Here is a 19,685-nt window from a genome sequence, read left to right as displayed (position 1 = left end):
AGAATTAGGGTGAATATGAATTATGTATTATGAAGCTGCAATAATCAAAATATCAATAACAGGTTTTTTTATAATAGGTCCACAATTACTTTTATAGATAGATAGATAGATAGATAGATAGATAGATAGATAGATAGATAGATAGATAGATAGATAGATAGATAGATAGATAGATAGCGTCGAGAGGATTAAACAAAAATTTAAAAGAAAAAAAGTACTCAGTTATTAGCAGAGGTCATCACTATCTAAAAGGACATAAACAGAGTGAGTACAAAGCTACCTTAAGAAAGCCCAGGTAGCCAGTCAACTCTCTAACAAGCTTTGTGGGCGGGCTTGGCTCACTACTGACTCTCAATAGGCTGTCGGCCTTGTCACTCAAGCACCTCTTCTAAAGTGTAGTCCTACTTCAGGACAGGTAAGACTTCTTGAGTGACAGAAGAATTTTTTAAGCTGTTACAATTCCGTTTCTTTCGCAAGGATTGAAAAACGTTAATACTGAAGTGCTGTCGATATCTTAAAAATCATTTTGTTTTGTTGTTTTCTTTGAAACGTTATGGCTAGCATTGGTCTAGCCGTAAGTCTTCCAAATTCAGAGGAAAGTGCAGTTTTCACGCAGCTAAAACCTGTGAGGATGTCTGGAGGAGATGGGGGAGAGGACTCAAGTGTGTTTGAGGAAATAAAGCCCACGACGAGGGTCCCAGGAAACCATTACGAAGCAAGCCAGGTACGAGAAAAGACCGACGCTTTTCTTTCCGATTTATTAAGTGCTGCGATTTACTGTAGAGTTACCTGTGCCCCGCAAGTTTATCTTGGTTTGTATCTTTGCCGTATCTGTTTTCTTCTTTGCTTTCGTTTGGGTTTCGAGTTGCATGAAAATATATTTGGCTTTTGTTTTAACCCATTTTGGACATTTTAATATGAAATCTGCGCGAAGTTGTAAAGGTAATGGGTGCATGCAGTTATTAATTTATATTTAACTTCCTGTTTATTTGAATCATGCAGCTTATATACAGAGGTACGCTTAATTTCCCATTTTTGAAAGTTTACATTTACCGCGGCCCTCGCTGGGACCCACGGCAAAGAAAATGGATGAGTGGGCAGCTAGGTTTGGACTCAAAATCCAGAAATGAGTGAGGTGACTGTTATCCTAATCATGGAAATGCAGTTGGAAATATTACACATTTAGGTCTAAAGTGAATTTTAGGTGCAAGCCTTTTTTTTTTTAATTACGAGACCGCAGACACAAAAAGAGCGGATGTTACGATTTTACTGTTAGAATGTGGAATTTTCGTTTCATGATTCAAAACATCGTATCTTAGCATTTTGAGATCGATGTTAGTTTATTTATTGGATGATGATTAATTTACTGTATTTTAAAAATTAAGTACACAAACGATATTTTTAAGGAAATGTCCATCACTTATTTTAACAAATTGAAAGAAAGAATGTCACAAAAATATTTTTAAAGTATTAATTGCTGTGTTTATTTAAAATCTAAATCAGTTATTGAAAGTAAATTTTTGAAATTCGTTATAGTGAAGATATTCTCGTTAACACTTTTGCACTAGCGAATAACCTTTGGTATTTCTTTTCATTTTTGTACATTACGAATAACAAAAGAATAAATACCTCCCGGGCCGGAGCAGTAGGAATAATTTAAGCAGGTTTTGCAAAATCTTGGGTTAGCCATCATTGCATTACGAAAGAAAGAAAGAACGAAAAAAGAAAGAAAGTCGATGTATTCCTATGCGATAGACTAGATATAAATATCTGACTTCCGAATATCTACAAGGAATTCCACCACTTACCATTTACAGGTATTTGCTTACCGTGCTTCATTGTAGGCATACAGAAATCCGTGCTGCTCACTGGAGTTTCTTCAGACAGTTTACATGGGCCCTGGTTTGGAAGAAAACGTAAAGTCAACGATCTAACACACAGCACCCAGCTGGTACTTGCCAAGCTGTGGTAGGCTCACATTGGTGCCACTGTCTCCTGTCGTTTTAGCACATATTCTTCCACTTCTTCATTACTTATTGAAGCAAACCCTTGGGAATCTTTGCCATATAGTTTCCAGAAGCTGCCAACAGCTGGAAAGTATTTCTTTTACAATTTAATGAATACATGCATGTAATGAAATGTATGGGACACTGACAGAAGCTACAGTGTTCAAATTAAATAAAGACCATTTTCAACATTTCTTGAAGACAAACATTAAACAATCTGGAATGTTGTAGTTTATCTTAAATTCTTGTCAGCATTTCAATTTTCTATTACTAACATGTTCACCATTTTCTTCATATTATTTTTATATTTTTAATTGCTAGTTAATGTTTTTCTTTCCATTATATTTTATTATATCCATTATGGAATATACCAAGAAACAAGTAAAAAAAAATGAGTCAGCGGAGCGTTACAGCTTTGCTGAGGTTTTTTATCAGACCTGCTAAAGTTGCAATTTTCTGAATTTAGATAAATAACATTTAGTAAAATATTATTTTAATTACGACTGGAACCCTGCCAGGGACTGATCCTGCCTTGTGCCCGATGCTTGCCAGCCTCTGGCGTCCTTGCAACTCTGGTCAGGATATGCAGGTTTGAAAAAGGACGGACAGGCTATTTTAACAAAATGTTCTAATAAAATCATCTCTCTATCCTGTCACAGTGAAGATATGTTACACAAATTAGACTATACATATCGACAATCATTTTTTTTTATTATTTAATGTTTTGCTTATTTACATAACTAAAATTAAATATTAGTACAGCTGTACTAAAAATACACATATATGGTACATATAGTATATAGGTGAGATTTTCACATTACACACACACGTAGAGATATATATAGATCTATACTATATATTTAAAATGGTGATCATATATTGTATAAGGACTGGAGAAAATAACCAGATATGTAAATTGAGTTTCTGGCTCATAATTTTGTTATTTAAATCATGCAAATGTTTTTGTTTGCTTGTTTTTTTTTTAGTATTTATCACTTTTCTCTCTTTTCCACTGATTGTCTTTGCTTCTTGTAATTGTATTTTTCTGTTTCCTTTGCTCCATCCAGTTATAAGGCAGAGGCCAACACTGGATGTGGCACCAGTCGATTACACAGCACATTTATATACACACTCCCACAATAAATTATGTATAATGTGGCAACATGTTACATGTTGGTCATGCATCTAAGTATGAATTTCACTGTACTTATGACAGTATTACTACTTGTATTACCTAATTCTTTCATATTGCCCACTTTGAGATGGCAGTTAAACTAAAATGTTGGCAGATGTCATTCAAATTTGTGTGTGTGTGTCCACACGAGTATGTGGGAGTAATGGTGAATGAAGCTTAAATGTACTTTGACTGCAGGTCTCCCTGGTTACATATATTTCCTCTTTGTAAAATATTTAAACCTTTTGATTTAAAATTTAGGGACAAAAAGCTTTAAAACTGATACATAATTCTGGCACAGATTGGGAACCAACCCTGGAAAGGGCTCCAATGCGTCTCTCTTTGCCACATTTACACGTACAGGTCCTGTTTTAGAGTGACTAATTAACCTTGCATATACATGTAAAATGTGTTTTGAAAGTTGAAGAAAAAGCCACTTTGACACGGAGAGACTCTTCATAGATAGTCTCAATGCTCTGAAACATTCAAGCAGCAATGCTAGTAACTTCTGTCGTGCCTCCCCACGGGAAATGAGAAAATAGCTTACACTTGGACTTTTTTAAAGGTAAATGCCTAAAGCAATGATTTGTATGAGTTCTTTGAACAAACTTCTGCTTTATCTCTCACATTTATTCTGAATGTGAGTTTTAGTTTTGGGGTGGAGTGTTGGCTCTGAGGCTAGGGATTTGCACTGGCAATCGGAAGGTTGCCGGTTCAAATCCCATAAACGCCAAAAGTGACTCTACTCCACCCTTAATCTGCAATTCCTCCGTCCTCGGTAGGACGTTAATCTGCATCCAGCCCTGCATGTAGGCCCTCCAACATGCTGGGAAAAACCTGGGGGTTGGTGGAAGAATTGGTATTCCAGCCACCATAAAAAACCTCACATGGTTTCCATTCCATCTGAACTAGTGTGGTGCTGAGGTGTCACCCATTGCATGGCTGCACTCGGGTCATAATCTGGGTGGCTTGTCATGTGGTTTGTGCGGCAATGCCATGTTAGCCGACTTGCTGACCAACCATAAGCGTTACCTGGTAGGTAACCACCCATACAATCAGATTGTGATTCAGACTACGAATGCCGTGAATATATGTATATATATATATATATATATATATATATATATATATAGATCGTTATCATTCATCCGTCATATTGTAAATGTCTACATTTCTTGTTAAAAACACTTAATGAGCAAGCTCAGGGGATATGTCAGAATAGTAAAGCCTTTGAACTAACAGATTTCAGTGTGACATCTTCGAATAAATTAAAAATATTTTGAAAATCATCTGTTAACAGAAACATAGGTCCCATGTACACAATCCTGCGTTGCAATATCCTTCTTAGCTGCTGTCCTTGTGGAGTTTATCTATTCCCCCTTTATATCCGTGGGTTCTCCTTCAGGCCCTCTGAGTTTCCTCTTATATCCCAAAAATATATGTGTGTTGTCTTAAGTTGTGTTTGCAAATTGACCCTGTGTCAGTGAGAATGTGGATGCATGAGTGAGTTGGCTGTGCAATGGAAAGCTGTTTCTTGCCGTATATCCACTGGAATAAGGTACAGCTCCTCTCAACCTATGAATTGGATATGGTTGTGCAATTTGCTGAAATTGGTCTAATATTTGAATTGTACATAAAATATATAACTGTATTTGCCTATATTGATTAGGTCCATACTATACCTCAGAACAGGCAAACAGAGTAAACAAGCTCAAACAATTCATACTTTATCTTAGAAAAGGTTCAAGCCACCAGAAGGTTACACAGTTGCAGTCACGCTAGGTGCCTGAAAACCTTCCTTGAACTTCTATTTACATTAACGCCTGGAGTTTTTGCTCGATTCTTCTAGGCTCCAGACCCCTGTGATTTTGAATTTGATTAAACGTTATTGAGAATGACATGATATGTTATGAGAAAAGGCAAAAGTGATAATGAGAAACATCTGAATTTTCCATTAAGAAAGTACTTTCTGTCAACCATTAGGATGTGTTTGCTTACTGTACAGTAAAAGGCACCAAGTGAGAAGATGAAAAGTTCAGTTGTAGAAGTTCTCTTTTTTTAAATATCACACAGATATCGGACATATTCATTGTTCTTGCTCATGTATTGTGCCGTTACGGACCTGATTAAAAGAGCCTGTTGTGGCATGAGGGCTTGATTTCATCAGCATAAGTCAGTTTAAAGCACCAGCTCTCATATTGTAGACATACAGTAAGGGAATTTGTTAGTAATGTCCGTTTTTGCTCACAGAATTCAGTTGAAATGTAACCGCAACACACATATCCTACTGTTGCTGCTACTTAACAATCTTCAATATTGACATTTTACTTAAAATACTTTTCATATTTGTTTTTTACGTGTATATGCAAATATTTTAAGTGATAAAACAAACAATGCAAAATATTTCAAAACTAGTAAGTGTTCAGATGTCTTTCTTGCTTGTTTGGTTTATACTTTTATATGAATATTTACATATATTTTATGTCTAGAAAGAATCAGCAAGTACATCACTCGAGTACTTCATGACAGAAATCTGGTGAACCAGAAATTTTCTTTTAACTTTTATTTAAAATAAACATTTGTGTTTCCTGCACGCCACAACTAAATGTGTAAAATTGTTTTTTTGTTTTACATATTTGTAACTATTTGTATATTACCCTGTTTCAGGCAAGTAAACACTCTATTTTGTATGTGCATCTAGAAAAAAATGAGTATAGCCATAAAGTAGTTGCTGATAAGCAGCTGTTCAACACTTTAAACGGTATAATTCACCGGTTATTAAGACAGAAGTTCAAAGGTTGCCATCATTATAACCTGTGTTGCTGTGACACATATTGCAGTTAGGCATTAAGCGTTGCTTTACATGCACTTGAACTGGCTGTTAAACAGTAAATAGTTTTACTCATGAATTAAACATTCCACCCACACATAAAATAAATACTTCAACTTTTTTATTTGTAACCCTGCATTTTTTATGGTGAATTAGGAACACTCAATTTAGGATTGCTATTCGAGTATTCCAATAATATAATGAAAGATATTGTATGTTTTTAGAATTCTGATATTTTTAGTAACTGTTGTATTTAGATTTCCATTCTCCCCATCTCAATACATGTCTTGGACTGTCCTATCAAGACTGGAAGCTACCAGGGTACTACAGAAGTAATGTTACATTGACTGAGAAAATACAGAAATGTCCATTGTCTATGCATTTATGGGAAGAAAAATAAAAACAGAGTTCTGAGAAAGCCCACTTTAGGAAATACAAATACTTTATCAAACAAAGTGGATTCCAGCTAACATATAAACAAAAGGCCAAAACATTGAGAAATAGCAACCATCTCTACTGTGCTATTGTACAACTCTGCATTATATTGCCTTACTGTAATTATTCCAGTCATTATAATTATATTCTAAGGCCACAATTTGACAAGGTTTTATTATATGTAATCATATTGTATATTTGCTATATCTGCGATTTTGCATGACCTTCCCACTTATTCCACTGATTACTGATTGTTTTCAATAAGAAGAGAAATAACAATGCACCCTACAAATACGTAAGAATTAAGTCCAACTTGATGTCTGTACATATGAGTTGTCCAAATTTTTAGGTTTTGCTGATTATGCCTTAGAAAAGCGCAAATGTAAATGTAAAGAATTATTATTATTATTTAAGTCTTTCCATTATGAGCCAGGCACAATTAATAAAGTACTGCTCCATCATAAAATCCAGACTCATTTTGACATTTTTTGCAAGACATATGTAATAAACCATTAGATAACTTTTTAAAAGGTTTTAATTTTATGTTTTAGTACTGTATAAATTAATATTGTTTTCAAAATATTGTACCGTAAAAGTTTGACACATTGGAGTAATGCCTTTCTTGGTAAAGCATTAACTCAAACTTGTTAAAATGTACTCTGAATGTTTGCCGAGATTTTCTTTTTATTCACTACTTTGCTTTTTATGTTAGACTATCATAGGCGCTCCTTCCTTACCCACAATGTACTTAAGGAAATGTCTATGGCACATCAGAAACCATGAGCCCTCGATATGACTCTGGCCTAGACTACGTAAAATCTATTTTACTCATGTGACATGGGAAGGAGTGAGAATAATGGTGGTTTTGGTTTTATAATCCTTACCTAGATATCTAAAAATGATACATGTTTTTCGTTGCTTCCAAATGTCATACTCTTCACATGCCATAGACAGGTGTGCTCAGTCATAAAAGATGCCTGCCAAATAGTTGAAAGGTACAAATAAAAAAAGAATGTGCCTCTGGTTTCATAATGTTCTTCATGGGATATAATTATTGTTTTTTACCTCTCATACTGTGAATCACATCTAGCAAAGGAGCTTAATTTCCTTTATTCATAACATTTTGTGTTTTTAAAGTATATAACAAGATTAATTTTTTACACATATACATATATATATATACCACACACACACACACATATATATATATATATACAGTATATATACTGTATATATATACACACACACACATATAGTAACATCTCTGTTCTATCCCCTTTACGTTGTATATTCTCTCTGCAATTGAACAGAACAATTTGGAACTGATTGGGTTGGTTTGTGATGTTTTGTAAATGTTCTAATGTCTTTTTGAGTCTAACCTGCCTTGGCAATGCATACCGTATATTCTGAGAATTGTGATATGGGTTGGTACACTATTTTCTCTTTTCTGTTTACTGGATATTTTGCTTAAATGATTCTGTCATTCCAATGGCTGAGCCATTTATAGTACGTGATAGGCATGGCCCCCACATTCTAACGCAGGCCCCTAGGCCAGGATTTCTGGTGAGCCCTTCACCTAGGGTTAAGGAAAATGTGATACCCAATAGGATTTAGAATAAAATAAGCGAGGTTAATGATGCGAAAACATAAGACGTATTATGCACATTTATTGAATGTGCATAAGATGCATATTTAGAGTGCATCATTCATAAATTCTGATAGAGCAGACCGGCTATTTGTAGATTAAATTGTACAGTACAAATGTCACACCTAAATATTACACTTGGGTCCAGCTAGGGAATCCATCGGGAGCCCGGGATTCCCGGACATTTTTCATTCCTGTATTCCTGGGAATGAAACTGCTCGCATATATAGCATGTAAAAATCGATCAAGAAATAGCAGAGTTATAGTTGAAAATAATTAAGGTGGCGCCATTGCTGCAGTTTGCACTTCATCAGACAACAGCTTTGAACAGCAACTTGAAATTGCAATACGTCAGTCTGTTGCATCCGCATTATCTGTGCCAAGAAACTTGCCATCACAGAATAATGACAAGAAACTGGATGCATCAGTAAAAGCTGAAATGGCGGTGTTTCAGAGCAACGGCAAGCGCGGGTGTTGTTTAGAACAAGTGTATCAGTATCTGATGACTGTGCCGCCTACTTCAATTAAGGCAGAGCGTGCTTTCTTAGTGGCTGGCGTACGCTTTATGAAGGTGCGCTCTAGCCTGGACGACCGCACGCTGGACACGTTGTGCTTTCTACGCTGTTATTACTGCAACTAACTAGTGCTTATAGTATATGACTGCAAGAATTGCTTGTACCCTAAGTTCTTGTCTATAAGCCGCGGCTTATCTAAGGAAAAAAGTTGTGAAAATGAAAAAATAGAATATCGGCTTATACATAAGTCCGGCTTATACAGTAATCCGTCCTCCATCGCGGGGGTTGCGTTCCAGAGCCACCCGCGAAATAAGAAAATCCGCGAAGTAGAAACCATATGTTTATATGGTTATTTTTATATTGTCATGCTTGGGTCACAGATTTGCGCAGAAACACAGGAGGTTGTAGAGAGACAGGAACTTTATTCAAACACTGCAAACAAACATTTGTCTCTTTTTCAAAAGTTTAAACTGTGCTCCATGACAAGACAGAGAGAAGACAATTCTGTCTCACAATTAAAAGAGTGCAAACATATCTTCCTCTTCAAAGGTGTGTGTGTCAGGAGCACAGAATGTCACATAGATAGAGAAAACTGGCTTTTAAGTATGCGAAGCACCGCGGCACAAAGCTGTTGAAGGCGGCAGCTCACACCCCCTCCGTCAGGAGCAGGAAGAGAGAGAGACAGAGACAGAGTTTGTTTTTCAGTCAAAAATCAATACGTGCCCTTCGAGCTTTTAAGTATGCGAAGCACTGTGCAGCATGTCTTTTCAGGAATCAGCTTTACAAAAGATAGCAACGTGAAGATAATCTTTCAGCATTTTTAGACGAGCGTCCGTATCGTCTAGGTGTGCGAACAGCCCCCCTGCTCAATCCCCATACGTCAGGATCACAGATAGTCAGCGCAAGAGTGAGAGAAAGTAAGCAATCTAGCTTCTCAGCTATCTGCCAATAGCGTCCCTTGTATGAAATCAACTGGGCAAACCAACTGAGGAAGCATGTACCAGAAATTAAAAGACCCATTGTCCGCAGAAATCCGCGAACCAGCAAAAACTCCGCGATACATATTTAAATATGCTTACATATAAAATCACAATTTAAATGACCGCTACGCGCGCGTGTTGACTCGGCGACGCCCAGAGCAGAAAGAACGCGCTCCGGCCGCACCAAACGCGCCATTCGGGGAGTGAGAGAGACGCCAATATCTCACACTCTCTCCCCCCTTAAAGAAATTAAATGGGTGCGAGTGAGACCACTGACCTCCCTCCCTTCTATTAGTTATAAGTTATAGTACGTTCGACTTATCCATGAGTCCGGCTTATCTATGATACGATTTTATTTTAAAAATTCGTATGATTTTTGGTCTCCGGCTTATACATGAGTCCGGCTTATAGACAAGAACCTAGGGTACATAAGGTTAGTCTTTTATTTGTGTCAACATATTGCAGTAGTTTTATTAAAAATAAGTGTCGATCGTTCTAAAATCATTCACATGTGAGATGCCCGTGCACTGTGTCATCCCCTGGTGCCCGGGATTCCCGGGAATGAAATGCAGTATTCCCGAATTCCCGGGAATGGATTCTCTAGGTCCAGCACAGCCTCCTACTGTGTACTTTTGTCTGGGATTATTTTTGCTAATTAATCTGTTGCTTTAACTGAAATTGACTGAAATCAGAAGTGAACTAAAATAAGAAGTTGATCAAAATTATCTGTGTAAAATACATTTTTTTGTTCACTAGTAGTGACTAAGTTGTTTAAAAGCAGGTAATCACCATTGATTTTATTCTTGTGTATTACACTAGAATCATGTGAAATACTGGATTGCTCCCACTGCAGTCATATGGATTCCACTCTCCTCTTCTCACAGAGCCTGACTTGCCACTTGGCAGAGCACAGCTCATTAAACACAACTTTGTTTAAACATCCAGTTATCTTTTTCTGCACTTGGTTTTCCTATTAAAGGATGGTAGGGAATCTTAAAGAATTTTTAAAGGAAAATATAAGGCCCACACACTTACTCATACAAGGCTGGTTTAGCCAAACTCTACACTGATAGTAACTAGGCCAGAAATTGAATCCTGATTTATGCTAAACACTACCTCAATTGCTTTCATTTTTTATTTTTTATAGTGTAGAAATTCAAAGGGAACAAGCACAATGATGGGAAACAAAATAAATAAATATTTTGTTACATAGTATATAGACAATTCAGTGATTTACTCAAAATTACTATTGGTAAAGAAGTATTGACTGTGAAGGACATTATGTGAACTTTTAGTTTAGAAGACACCAGTTCTAGCCAAATTGTAGGACCTGGCTGAACACCATTGCAGTCTGCCGTGTTCCAGGGGATGCTGCTGAATCAGTGATGGAGATAAAGATGGCATTGTGGAAAATGAAAACTGATGTAGAGAGAATGTAATGTGGCTTAAGTAATCATGGGTTTCTTTCGCTGCAAGTTGTTTTGCCTGTCTTCAAAGTAGCTATAGGATGGCCACAAAAATCATATATTTGGTACCGGTTAGAATAACTTTTTAGAGAAAGAGAGTAAGAAAAAGTAAGGGGAGGAAAACACTTCAAAGATTCTGTTTTGAATTTTATTTATAATCCTATAGAGTTGTGGTGAATGTATGGCTCTTTTTGTTCTCCTAACATGACCCAACATGAACACCTGTTGAGCATAATAGCAAACACATAGTATTTCATTTTGCCAAACTCTTCAATACATTGTTCCATTTTAGCTATATATTTCAGCAGTATGCCAAAAGCTTGTTAGTTGAAGGCATTGCTCTTGTGTTTGACCTTTAAAGACAACCAAAAATAAGATTTGCATTTGAAGTGAAATGTGAGTAGATGTTAGGTGACAAACATGTCACTCTTCTCAAAAGAAAGTCTTGTTTTGGAAAAACATAATCAGACAATTAACCTCAACATTAACACTGACTGAACATATTTGCATTTTTAATGACCTGTTTATTATGGAGCAGCATAGTGGAGCAATAGTTATTACTGCTGCCATACAAATTTGGGACCCAGGTACAATACATTTAATTATGTTCTCCTGATGTCTCCATGGGTTTTCTTAGCTTACTTCGGCTTCTTTGCAAAGTTCCAAGATATGCACAGGAGATCAGTTCGGTATCTAAACCGTTTCAGTATGTTGGCTTGGAACAGGAGGATTTTGCATGTGCCCTTTTAATGGACAGGTGTTCCGTCTGGAGTGGCTTCCTGCCTTTTGTCCACTTACCTGCAATTCCTAAAGGAACATAAAAAAAAACGATTAATGATTTATATAAATTAAAACAGTTACAACTAGATTAAGAGAAAAACAGCTTTAAGAAAGACAATATTTGTTTAAATGATGGAATACATAAAGAAATGTTTATAAACTTTCCTTACTTTAAGTGTCACAGACAAAAACATTTACAGTATGTTACTATCTTAAATGGTGAATGGAGAGTTCAGTCATTTTCATTGATACTACAAGAATATGCATCAATGAAAAAGAATGGGAATGATAAGACCTTTTGAAAGCCACAGATCGCTGAATCAAGGCACATTAACTAGCATAATACTCTTGTATTTACAGCTGTACCCAGCTTGTACTGATTTATAAATTTAGATTTTGACAATAACTGCATAGCAATTCATAATGTTTGTAGCATGTATTTGTTTTATTTCGTTTTACATTGTATTTGTAGCCAAATATGAAAATGTTGCTTTTATAATTTAGTGACATATTTGACTGTTATTGGTGTGTCAACCTTTGTATCTCTACATATTTTATATGTTTTCAGTTATCTTTATATTGGTTTCATATATGTTCTTCTAAAACTATGTATAATAAATTATTAAATATGTATGTCTGTAGTTTTCATTTGTAGATTTGCATGTCCTATTTTCACGTAACTGTTGCATTTATTTGATTTCCTTTCTCTTCATGCCATGATTGTTTTATGCATTCATTGAATCTTCTCTTCAAGTGAATATGTGCTGCTGTCAGCATGGGGGGAATTTTAAGAAAACACGGCGCAAAGAAAATAACTTGTTAAAACGTGTACATGCACATGGTTACTACTCAGCTTTAATCTTTTTTTTTTTAAGATCCTTGCAGTATTGCCTTCCTCCATCTGGATTAGCCTAGAGGCCTCAGGGTTCGCCATGAATATGATGTCAAATTTGCTTTTTTTGGCTTTGGTTCTTTTTTCTGTACCTTTTTATATGTTAGCTAGAAAAAGGAAACCAGACTAAGGAATCTGTTGTCTGTCATCCAGACAATATCACTGACTGAATCAAGCTGGTAGTACACAATTTTATCTTCAGCAGCTGTTGCATATTCTTTGACAAGATGTGCTGAATTGATTTTTTATGTAAGTGAAGCGTTTCTATTGATAGGTATCTTCCAAAATGTGGAAAGAACAATATATTGAACAAATATTTAGCATGTATCATGAAATTCAAAGGATCTTGTAGTTATTTGAGCCTATTGATGAGGGCTGAACAAAATGTCTGTATCCTTTATGAGATAAAGAAAAGATGGCTTTGCAATGAGGTCACTGTATGTAATATACTTTTGTGAGAGTTATATGTTTAGATTTTTCATGTAACAGAGATAGATGTTTCGAGGTCATGTAGTTTTATTAACTAATCATTGTGTGAGAGTATTGACTTGCTGCTTGCCGATTTGCACATGCAAATAATACTAAGGTGTTGTACCGTGTTAGCCATTATGAATGTAGTGAGAAGTCAAGCAAAATTACACCTTTTATCGGCTAACAAAAAGATTACAATATGGAAGATTTCAAGGGTTTTCGAGGCAATTACATCAAGATTACATCTTACCTGAAGAAGGGGCCTGAGCTGCCTTAAAAGCTTCCATATTGTAATCTTTTTAGTTAGTCGATAAAAAGTGTCATTTTGCTTGACTTCTCATCACATGCAAGTAAGACTTTCACAGTACTTTGTGTGTGTGACTATATTAACCCAATAAACCTACATTGTTTATTTAGTAAGTTGAGTCATTCTGGCTACCCAGATTGCCATTCAATGTAGTTTCAGAGTAAAAAACACTATGAAAAACATGGACACACAATTTTTTACAAAATGACTGTTTAAGTTCTGCTTACTGACAAAAATTCAATTATATTGTTCTCTAATTCTCATTTCCTAATGAACAAAATAAACTGGGCAGAACTATAAAAAATGTAAAGTACAAGAGTTCCTCAGCTATGATTTCTGTTTCTTTATATGAGGTCTATTCAAATGACAGCCCGCGGGCCACATGTGGCCCAGAAGCAGCCTCTGAGTGGCCCAGCCTGTGGTCCCGCCAGGGCTCCAGACTGCAACTAAAATGGAATCAAATGCAGCCAAAAATAGGCTTTGGTGATTATCATTTCTACTTAGTTCACCAGTGGCGAATGAAATCATTGAAACTTTAAACTAATTATATTGTAACGGATGCTAAAAGCTATTTTTTAATTGTTGAGCGTATGTGCTGTTAACATACGGGTCAGTTCGGGCTCCCCTTGCATATCCCCGAGCCACATAAAGGCTGGTTTATAAACCCCCATGCTGGGTGCGAGGGACTACCGGTGAAAATGACATCAGAGGTGGAGATGCGTGCAGGAAAATATTTCTAAGTATACGGCGCTGCTGATGGGACGGCCCCATATTTGAAATGGTAAATTTCTATGAGAGGCTGGTTATGCTTGTACCAGAATAATGAACAAAGATCTGAATATGAAGCCAACGGTCATCAAAACAAAAGGTAGACATGCAAAAATTTGAAATTCATGTGCCCATCATATAGATCCCCTGTTATAAAGATATCTGTGTCCTGTGGAATTCACTTGTCCCTTCTGATTTGGTGCAGCACATTAAGGTGTGATTGTCACCGATCTCCTTGTGTTCACACATCTTTGCATACCGTTTCTCTTTTGATTTAGTGAATACTTCATGGAAAATGCCGGCCTGTCCGTCAGTAAACATGTATGAGCAATTGACTGCCCGCTGTTTGATAATGTCTGCGTTTTATTGTTGAAGGTGTATTTCAGTCCTTTTACCGGGGAGCTCTGTGATTGAAGGTGGACAGTAAACTTTGCTAGTTGTTACTTTATCGTTTTGGCAAGCACACAATATGTTCTGTTACCAATAAATTCTTCAACAGGAGCACATCAAGAAAGAAACAGAAATTAAGATTTAATAAAATAATAATAATAGTAATAATTATAATTAATAACTCATTACTTGGCACCCAAGAACTCTGTACAAAGACATTTTAAAGATAAATCATTAAAATAAATATATCAATCCACTTTCACACCAAACGTGGTGCCTAGCTTTTAAACATTTACTCAGGTAGTTTTTTTCTTGTGGAGAGAGAAACAATTTCAACAGGAAAGGTTTTGTTTTGGAACTCAAATTTAACCTCTGTCATATGAGTGATTAAAACCGTATGAATGAAATAGTTTAATTCTATGGGAAAAAAAAATCTCTTATCTTTCATGACTGCCCATTTAAATTGGGGGAGGATCTCATATTTCAAAAGAGAAACAAATGTTAGTGCTAATACTGTGCACATTTTTGATTTTTATGCACTTTGAGATGTGCTTGGGTCAGAAGTGAGCAAAACGTTTATTTTTTTATTTCAAAAGTCGAAAAAAGTATTGCTACTTCGTCAGATTCTGTTCAATTATATGTTTTTTGTTGTTGTTTTTTTATACATTTTTGATGTGCCTGTGTCAGATTTGACCAATTGTAAAAGGGGAAAAATGAATAAACATTACTTGTTTTTAAATACATTGATTTGTGTTGGTTTAAAATTTGCTATTACCTGCTGCTTACCGGCTGCTGAAAATGTCTGGTCCAGCTGAATTTCTTGATCTGAAAATCTTTCCCAACTGAAATTGTAATTAAATAGCCCTGCTTTATATGATACATTATATTCATTCTCTCACTTTACATATCTTTTGAAGCCCGCTGTGGACAGTATAAGGGGCCTTACAATAGAGCAAAGAGAAATGATACTCTCTCATTCAATATTGTGTGGAACGAAACACTAGTCCAGCTTAGTACCTATAATTTAAATAAAAATCATCAGATGGCTTCCCAGAAATCATACAGCCTAAATTTAGTTTTATCAATCAGTCTGTGTAATGTACATTTTTAATGTAAGCATTGTCACAAAGCAAGTCATTATAGAGTCAACATTAAATTAAATGATATTTAATGTAATGTTGACCGTATAATAACTTGCTTTGTGACAATGCTTACTTTAAACATTATGTTATTGGATGCACAAAGAAAATTAACACAAAAGCACATCATAGCTAACAATGAGAAGTAGGGGAAGAAAATAACACTGCTTAAAGAATGTCTCTTAAGAAAATCCAATATGGTTCAAATCGCCACTCTACTCCATCCATGATATGCCCATTTAATAGGCTATGCACTACTATACATTCAGTTAAAAGCAGCATGTGTGGACATGCCACTGATTGTTTTTTCTAGGTCACATACTTTATTTTTAGCGGGGAAACTAAATGGTAAGCGCTAAGGTGACTTACAATTAAAAAACTATTAAACTCCACAATTTAAACTAAGCTACATATTTTTCACATATTTTATTAACTTGGAAATGATTTGTTACTTTCTAGCTTTTTGTAATTGAAGAGTTTGTTTCAGACACAATAAATGCCTGTTTGTCACTTTGTGTTTTAATCAATGAAATGAAATGCTCAAGGGTCACTTAATATACATAATTTGGAAGATCATTTTACAAGTATGTGTTTTTTATAGACATGAAGAGTGTGTTTCTTTGCAAAACACAGTATCCAATGTATCTGATTTCTGACAGAATGCAGAATAGAAATCCATGTTGTCCTTCATCATTGGTTCATAATGTGAAACATTATTGGTGTAGAGTTTTGTTATCTACTTTAACACTGCAAACAAGCCCTGAACATACAACTTATATGTTGGTTTTAGTGGTATATGTGTCTGCGTCAATACTGATGACAGTGCAAAACTGGATGGTTGAAACTTTCCATAATTTTAATTAATTTCAAATTTAAGTTCATATTTTGTAGATTCCAACTTTTGTAAATTAAATGGCTTTCTCACATTTCTGACCGTGAGAAGCAGAGTTCATTTGGCCACCTTGGTCATCATTAAAGTTTCTAATGGTGGTTCTTTTTCCCTTTTTAAACTACAAGTCCATTTCCATTTATTAGGCATTCTGGAACAGCTCTTAGCTTTCAACTGGTAAAAAATCTGCTTCTTGTATCCAATACTAGTGAATGAGAATAATTTAATACCTTGTGACATACGTTAATTATTCAGCATGAGACAAAGAGTATAGATACGAGGATGATAAGAGGTCATCAGTGGAGTGCCTCAGACATGTCTTTGGACCACTTCTTTTTCTGATTTATATTAATGACATAATTTTTGGTACAATTAGTAAACTTGTGAAATTCACAGATGCTGCTGAAACTGGGGGAATGGCAGACACTGAGGGAGCAGTAAAAACAATTCAAAAAGACATGGACAAGCTTCAGAAATGGTCAAATGCTTGGAAAATACAGCTTAACATAGAAAAGTGCAAAGTGCTACACATGGGTAAAAGGAATGTTGATTATAAATACAAAATGGGAGATGCTTTCCTAAAAGAAGCAATCTCTGAAAAGAATTAAGGAGTTTATGTTGATATGTTTTCATCTTCTAAGCAGTGTGCAGAAGCTGTTAAAAAGACAAACTGTTGGGCCATATTGTAAAACCTATGTAAGTCTATCCAATGCACTAATAAGACCTAGGTCTGGGCAATATGAACTTAAATTGATATTGTGAATGAGGGTTCTTATACTATATCGGTTTAAATTCATCCTTTCATGCTGAATACATCGGCGCATCGCGTTTTTACCATCTTTCAAGAGATCAACGGAGCAGCCAGCACCTTGTTAATTAAATTAATCTTGGCACTAATGTTGGACTGTTAAACAGATTATATATTTGTGTATTGTTGAAATCTGATTCAAACTCCACTGTTACTTGATCTTGCATTTTTGCAATTATGTTGTACTGCTAAGTAGATGTGATCTGTAATATCTGATTCAAACTGCACTACTTCTGTTATGAAATGTTTATTCATGAACTGAAACTATTTTGATTTGGAATGCTTTTGAGTTTGCACAATATACCCTAAGTTCTTGTCAATAAGCCGCGGCTTATCTAAGGAAAAAAGTTGTGAAAATGAAAAAATAGAATATCGGCTTATACATAAGTCCGGCTTATACATCCATCGCGGGGGTTGCGTTCCAGAGCCACCCGCGAAATAAGAATATCCGCGAAGTAGAAAACATATGTTTATATGGTTATTTTTATATTGTCATGCTTGGGTCACAGATTTGCGCAGAAACACAGGAGGTTGTAGAGAGACAGGAACGTTATTCAAACACTGCAAACAAACATTTGTCTCTTTTTCAAAAGTTTAAACTGTGCTCCATGACAAGACAGAGATGACAGTTCTGTCTCACAATTAAAAGAATGCAAACATATCTTCCTTTTCAAAGGAGTGCAAAGCAAGCAGTCAAAAAAAAAATCAATAGGGTTTTTTGGCTTTTAAGTATGCGAAGCACCGCCGGTACAAAGCTGTTGAAGGCGGCAGCTCACACCCCCTCTGTCAGGAGCAGGAAGAGAGAGAGAGAGAGAGATAGAGAGAGATAGAGAGAGACAGATAAAAAAAATCAATACGTGCCCTTTGAGCTTTTAAGTATGCGAAGCTCCGTGCAGCATTTCTTTCAGGAAGCAGCTGCACACAGCCCCCCTGCTCACACCCCCCTACGTCAGCGCAAGAGAGAGAGAGAGACAGAAAGTAAGCTGGATAGCTTCTCAGCCATCTGCCAATAGCGTCCCTTGTATGAAATCAACTGGGCAAACCAACTGAGGAAGCATGTACCAGAAATTAAAAGACCCATTGTCCGCAGAAATCCGCGATATATATTTAAATATGCTTACATATAAAATCACAATTTAAATGACCGCTACGCGCTCGTGTTGACTCGGCGACGCCCAGAGCAGAAAGAACGCGCTCCGGCCGCTCCAACCGCGCCATGCGGGGAGTGAGAGAGACGGCAATATCTCACACTCTCTCCCCCCTTAAAGAAATTAAATGGGCGCGAGTGAGACCACTGACCTCCCTCCCTTCTATTAGTTATAGGTTATAGTACGTTCGGCTTATCCATGAGTCCGGCTTATCTATGATACGATTTTATTTTAAAAATTCGTATGATTTTTGGTCTCCGGCTAATACATGAGTCCGGCTTATAGACAAGAACTTAGGGTACTTTATATTTTAATGATAAATCTTTTTCATGTTTGCTTTTTGGTATTTGTTAGATTTTTAACGGAGTAATCCAAAATTAATACTGTTGACTGACAAGTTTGTTATTCATTCAGCTGCTTTATTCTATTACAAGGACTCTAAACTACAGGATGGCCTGTTACATGTGCCATTTATGTCTTCCATTTATATCTCATAATTTACATACCATCCCATAGTATGCAGTTAATCCAATCAGCATTATATTTAAAGTAACAGATGTATGTAGCTATTCCCATATGCAAAGTCTTTGACTAGCAGCCGTAGCTCAGTCAGGAACATTTCAAATGATTCACCAGGGGCCTCATATATAATGCCTTGCGTAGAGTTCATACTAAAACATGGAGTACGGACAGAAATGTGCCTATGTACAAAAAATTCATATGGATAAAACTGTGTAAGCGCTTTTCCTTTATAAATTCCAATCAACATGATATGCCTATTTATGCCCATATGCACTTTTAGTGGCAGTACACATACAGGTATACTTTGTCAGCATACCCATGTCAATCAAACACAGGAAGCTCTGCAGTCTACTTGTGACTTTACGCTGCAGGAAGATAGGTAAATTAATAAAGGTAAACTGTAAATAACATTCAATGTGGCTTTTATATAAGTAACATATAAATGTTTTTTTATATAAAGTCCATCACAAAACATAATCCATCCATCCATTATCCAACCCGTTATATCCTAACTACAGGG

The 19,685-nt window shown here is 36.0% G+C and overlaps 1 protein-coding gene across 1 annotated transcript in view; it reads left to right on the top strand.

Annotated features, from left to right (window-relative positions):
* Window positions 1-405: 405 nt before the first annotated feature.
* klf5l (Kruppel-like factor 5 like) overlaps window positions 406-19,685 on the top strand; it is a 71,954-nt gene continuing 52,674 nt past the window's right edge. The window contains exon 1 of the mRNA XM_028815995.2: window positions 406-724. Coding sequence (XP_028671828.1) covers window positions 554-724 — 171 coding nt within the window. The 5' untranslated portion in view covers window positions 406-553. The remainder of the gene's footprint in view (window positions 725-19,685) is intronic.

Source organism: Erpetoichthys calabaricus, chromosome 12 (genome assembly GCF_900747795.2).
Source record: "Erpetoichthys calabaricus chromosome 12, fErpCal1.3, whole genome shotgun sequence".
Lineage (NCBI taxonomy): Eukaryota > Metazoa > Chordata > Cladistia > Polypteriformes > Polypteridae > Erpetoichthys > Erpetoichthys calabaricus.
This window is presented reverse-complemented; position numbering and strand designations above follow the sequence as displayed.